The sequence below is a fragment of the Glycine max genome, chromosome 11, assembly GCF_000004515.6.
Source record: "Glycine max cultivar Williams 82 chromosome 11, Glycine_max_v4.0, whole genome shotgun sequence".
Classification (NCBI taxonomy): Eukaryota; Viridiplantae; Streptophyta; class Magnoliopsida; order Fabales; family Fabaceae; genus Glycine; species Glycine max.
In genome coordinates this window covers 556,264-562,263 of record NC_038247.2, presented here as the reverse complement: position 1 = coordinate 562,263, position 6,000 = coordinate 556,264, and the positions used below count along the sequence as shown (strand labels likewise).

At 31.4% G+C, this 6,000-nt stretch overlaps 1 protein-coding gene across 1 annotated transcript; it reads right to left on the bottom strand.

Annotated features, from left to right (window-relative positions):
- On the bottom strand, positions 1-3,800 carry LOC100808222 (stAR-related lipid transfer protein 7, mitochondrial). The gene is made up of 6 exons (XM_003537600.5): positions 3,159-3,800; positions 2,366-2,531; positions 1,902-2,078; positions 1,732-1,815; positions 674-755; positions 1-578 (listed from the first exon to the last, which is right to left on the bottom strand). Exons 1-6 carry the CDS (start codon positions 3,518-3,520, stop codon positions 145-147), a joined length of 1,305 nt encoding a protein of 434 aa, XP_003537648.1. The 5' UTR covers positions 3,521-3,800; the 3' UTR covers positions 1-144.
- Positions 3,801-6,000: the final 2,200 nt, after the last annotated feature.

Here is a 6,000-nt window from a genome sequence, read left to right as displayed (position 1 = left end):
TAATACAAAAAAGAAAAATTATAATAATAAGAAGAACCGCAAAATTAGCATTCGATACTGATAAATGATAGTCTAAATATATTTATGATGAATATTCCGAACGGTGATAAGTGGACCCTTCCCATTGAGCAGATCCTAGATCACTCACCTCCGTGCAATTCTGTGCCCTGCTCCCAATAATAACGCTCTCCCCACAGCACCAGTATGAAGACCCAAAACCAGAGCAACAGTGCCACCAACAGCCACCCACTTCCAGTCTATGCCATTACCCTTTTGTGCAGTATTATTCATGGCTTGCACCCTATCTTCCATGCAAGACGAAGGCTCTGAGGAATGCATGTTTGCGTCAGAAGTAATCTTGGTTGTTTTACTTGCCATCAATGCACATCTTGATAAAGAAGCCTCTGTTTTCCTAGCACTCTGGTAAGCTCTCATTCCAGAATGCAATTTCTTGACAGCTCCCCACATTCCATGCCGGACTCCCAACTTCGCAACATCTTTGGGAATCCCCATGTCTTCATAATGTAGCAGGGTAACCTCACATGCAGACAGCTGACCATCTCCTTTGCGAGATTCCACTGCATCAATTTCCCAGAATTAGCAGTTGAAACGCCACACCATTGAATAATTTTGAGATTAAGGAACAAACAATAATTGTTCAGACAGTTCTTACCAGGTTTAATTACCCAACTAGAAAAATAGAGCTCCACACGTCTGGGCTTATCCCGTTTTGGCAAACTTGGATAGGGTACTCCCTACAACATTGAAGATTGAATAGGAATAAACCAAATTGAAAACCAAACAAACCAGAAAAAACGAATTCTTTCATTGGATTGGATTGAAATTCAGATCTTAATTGAAAACCAATTCAATCCAAACCAACCAGAACATTGATTGTGTATTCAAAATTATTCAATAATTAGTTACATATCCATGCATTTAAGAACTTGTATTAGCTATGAATTTCTCATCCTTTGTACTTTTATTCCACAGTAATAAATGTTGAGCCTTAAAGGAATAATAAGAGAGAAAAGTAAGAACAGCAAAAATGAGTGTATATTTTTTTTTGGTCCATAAAAATTGAAAAAACGGCACTAGCTCAACCAATCGAGCTAGACCCCCTTGGTAGCAAAAATGAGTATATTAAAATGGATGTGTGACAACACAAGAAAAGACAAGTTCCCTTTTTTTTAATCCCAGATAGCAACTGACTCTAAAAAGGCTATAGCGAGATACAAAATGATTGTCTGCAAGGAGATATTGATGTAGCACTTGTCGAGGAAAAGATGATAGAAAATTGGTTAAGATGGTTTCGACATATACAAAAGAGGTTACTGAAGACACTAGTGAGGGTAGATAGCATGATTTTTAATCCTCTAGATGGAGACCAAAAGGAACATTGGAAGGCATTACTAAAAGAGATCCAACTACATTAATAACTAGTTCAAATCACATTATCAACTCAACATGTGAAACTGGGTTTAAAAAAAAAAATTTTTTTTTTGGGAGAAGGGGGATGGGGCATTTTCCACTTATTTCTTTCCTTTATGCCATATAATTCATTACTCAATTGATTCTACTGAACCGAGAAATTAAACATTCACTGTTAGTGTCATCACGTCAACAAGACTTTCTTTTCTAGCAATAGAAGAGTGGGGACTAGTCATTGAGAGAGGAGCAGAAACAAGAGGAAATGCCATAAAATTATAGCAAATCATGTTAGAACCATACCTTCGTTACACAATAGTATGTGTTTCCAGCCTGCCATATTCTTCGAGCAATGATATATTCTCTATCGCTACAGAAAAAGGGGAACTACAAACAAAAGGAGTAAATGAAGAATCAGTGAACCATACTATTGCACACTTAAAATACAAATTTAAGATCTTTGGTGAAGATACCTTTTTAATCCAGTGAGAAATCATTGTCCCATTATGAGGGCATTCCTCCAATACTTTGCAGTATGCAAGCATAGCATCCCATTTAGGACGAAAGTCATCATCCCAGAAGAAATCCCTCACCAACTCTGGAGTTGCATCATCAAAGACAGTTCTACTACGGTAAACTGTAGGACCTGTCTGTTAACAGATCCATGTCCAACATCAGATGGTGATATATTTCTAATCTAAGGTGGAAATACAAAAAGAAATAAATCAAATAATCATCAACATAGATGGTGAGGATGTATTGATTATTTTGGGTAGGAAATATGGAATGGAAAAAACTGGATGACAATTCTACTTTAAACTAAGAGGTAAGTGTGCCTCTGATAGAAAAAATATCCAAATTCATAATTAATACAAGATGTATATGATTTTTGTCAGATTACAGTGTATAGACAGTTGAAATGAGATGAAAATTGAACCTCAGGATCGTAACGCCAAGCTTTGTATTGCATGTTTGGTGTTGACCTTTCCATAAAACTCTGCCAGTCCATCACTCCATCCTTCCCTTCAAGAAGATGAAGAAAATGTTCCAAATCAGCCTGTGTAACAGTGTCCTGCTCCCTCTCCTCAGCCCTATCACTGGACCTAATGCATGTGCAATAACAAAGTTGCCAAATGAATAAAACAATTAATTCTTCCTCTAGCGACACAGCACAATTTATCATAAAATCTGATATCTAGAACTAGAAGTAAGCACTTACAAAGACAATAATTAAGCATCAATAATGCAACAAAGAAGCTGATGAAAATTCATGGAAACAGTAAAAAGAAGCAGATGGTCATATTGAAATAGATTAGAGACACAGAAGAAATCACATACAGGTGAGCTGTTCTGGTTTAACTGCAACGCCCGAGGTAATCATTTAAATATCCCTATCCAGAATCAAACTAAATTGGATTGTCTAGATCACTTCATAAGTGTTTAAAACTAGTTTCTAGAAAACCTGAAAAACTAAATGCAAAACACAAATTATTACAAAACAAATACTGCACGCCTAATGCATGATACAATTCAATATTTTCATTTATCTAATCCGCTCAATAATGTGCGTCCTGGTTTCCTTTTCAAGTATTGCTTATCCTAAACTATAAAACTAGCATACTAAATGGATGTAATCAGAGATCAACTTGTTGCGACAAACTATTCAAATGAATCACCATTGTCAAAACTAGATAAACGATACAAAAAGAGTAGAAAAATTGAGGAGTTACCGAGCAGCGCGGGAGATGGCGTTGGAGTCGGTAGCATCGGGTTGAGAAGGCGAGGGATCTTGAGCTTTGGCCTTGGTCTTGCCTTTGAAATTGAACCAATAGGTGAAGGCGGAGAGGGCGGTGAAGGCGAGCCAGAGGCGGCGGGCGCCGAAGCCCGGCGGCGCCGTCCAGAGGAACCGGAACTTGCTCCGGAGGCCGAGGAAGACGAGCCCAGTCCAGCGCGGCCGCCACGACCACCCGATCATCAAGCCGATCATGACGGCCAGCCAAATCGGAACCGCGCATAGCAAAATGTCGACGAATGTCTCCGTTAACGAGGGTTTCTTCAGAAACTCCACCACGTCAAAGAAAGAATCCTCCATTTTCCCGAGAAAATGAAAGATCCCTCTCTCTTTCTAAATTAATCAATCTATGTGTTCTCTCTCCTCTCGCTTTTTTCCAGATGACGGAAACCCTGTTGCATCTTCAACAAACAAAACGCAAACAGGAGAGAAAAGGGGCACGTGGCAGCGTACCTGCCGTCGATTTGTTTGCATTAATTATTGGAAAGGATTTGTTAGGTTGGGAAGTTCAAGTCCCCCAACCTTGTCTGATTAAAATCCAAGCCAAATGCCGCGTAAATTCTTTTCTGTAACTCCCGCTCTTTACTTTCCTTCATAAATGACATTATTTGCTTGTTTTATTCAGGAATAATTCTAAGATACTAATAAATGTAGTCTGGAAATAATTTTTTTTTTTTACAAAATACATCATCCAATGGAATTTATTGGATTATAATGACAGATAGTTGTATCATTAATTTTATTTTTAATAATAATTTATATCCTTAATTGTTAATTAAAAAATATTCAAGTTATTTTAAATTTAACCTCAAAATTCTGAAATCATTACTTTTAGTTATTCTTTTTCATGAAGTATATTTCAATGTAACTAATTTTTGTACCCAAAATAAATAAGTCTGATTAGGTAAATATAATAAATTTAATCCACTAAATTTGATTAGGCAAAATAATAACATATATTTCAAAGTGCCCAAGATTCTTCCAAGTACATTAGTGGATGCTTCTCGGTAATGATGTCGCTTCTTTATAATATGTTATTTATGTTTTTTTACTACACTAATAAAAACAATAATTAAAACAATTTTTTCAATATTAATGATTACAAATGAATTATGATTTAATTTTTTTTTTTTGAGAAATATACTGTTTTAACAATTGTTTTTATTTGTAATCATTAATAAACATTGAAAAAAATACAAAATGTATAAACATAAGAAGACAGTTGAGTAGAAAGATAAACTGTGTTAAGAAAATTATATAAAATATTATAATAAAGAAGAATATTAAAGAATAAGAAGTAAAGTTGTAGTAATAATATGTTCTCTTTACGTCCTATTAAATAAAAAAATATTTGAAGTTAAATATATAAAATAAAAAATACTATTAATTCTTTGTTACACAAAATAAATATTACATATAGCTACATACATGTTTAATTAGTTGCATATTTAGAATTTAAACTTAAAATTATTTATTTTCAGAGAAAAGAAAAAAAAATAAACATTATTATATATATATATATATATATATATATATATATTAATAATGTTTTGAACTAAATAGGATTAATTATTCATGAATATATATTTTTCTAGTAAAAAAATAATAATATGTTATTTTAACTATAAATAAACTCTTACTATGAGTATTGAATATTTATTAAAAAATTACACGCTTGACATCACGGTATAATTATTAGTGCATTAAAGTTTTTTTAAGATTTTTTTAATCATAGCATAGTAATTTCAAAATTACATATTTGACATCACACGTGTGACTAATATGCATTATAGGTATTGACTTGACTGTTACAAAATTGATTTTTGAGTTAATATATTCCTCATAAAACGCCAGCCATAATAGAGAGGTAACTGTGCATTTTTATCAATGACAAAATCTTTATGTAATGAAATGAATTGATGATACCACTAACATAAAGTGATAACGGAGTACAACCATGTTGAAACTTTTTTAAAGAGAATGTCAAAAAGTTTTTTAAAAATATTAATTAGTGTGAACTTTAAATATTTTAAAAGGGTTTAAATTTTATTTTAAAAAATACTTTGAATACATTTAAATAAAGAACCTTTATTTTTTAAAACCTTGACCACTAACACCTCATAGCATAATAATTACATTTCTAGAAATTGAGGTTAAAAAAATGTAATATCATTATTTATAAATTAATCACAGGAAAATAAAGTTAAACTATTATTTTATATAAAAAATTAGTGATATGAATATTTATGTGCAGTAATTTTTAATAACTTTATAATTATTTAATGATAATTATACTTTAAATAATAGTTTGAAATATAATTTTGAAAATAATTATCACTTTATGATTAAATATAAGGATATATAATTTTTTTTATTACATTGACCTTGATAACTAACACCTCATAATTTTGAAAATAATTATCACTTTATGATTATATATAAGGATATATAATTTTTTTTTATTACATTGACCTTGATAACTAACACCTCATCAACATCAACACTAATTACATTTCCAGAAACCAAGTTTAAAAAATATAATACCATTATTTTAAAAAATTACACGACAAACATTTTATAAATTAATCATAAGAAAGTAAAATAAAAATATCATTATTTAAAAAAATATTATTTTTTTCATTTAATGATAATTGTCTGTTAATGATAACTATCTTTTTTATTTTAAAATTGATACTACATTATTTATTATTTTATTAGTTTTCTCTATTTCTATTTAATAAATATATAAAAGATAATAATATTAAATTATTATTTGTTTA

Bases quoted from the DNA above. Each gene is read 5' to 3' on its own strand.
- LOC100808222 (XM_003537600.5), bottom strand. From the start codon at position 3,520: ATGGAGGATTCTTTCTTTGACGTGGTGGAGTTTCTGAAGAAACCCTCG. The intron at 2,079-2,365 runs GTTCAATTTTCA...ATCTGTTAACAG, and splicing joins CTTGGCGTTACGATCCTGAG to ACAGGTCCTACAGTTTACCG. The intron at 579-673 runs GTAAGAACTGTC...AAATTGATGCAG, and splicing joins TAGTTGGGTAATTAAACCTG to TGGAATCTCGCAAAGGAGAT.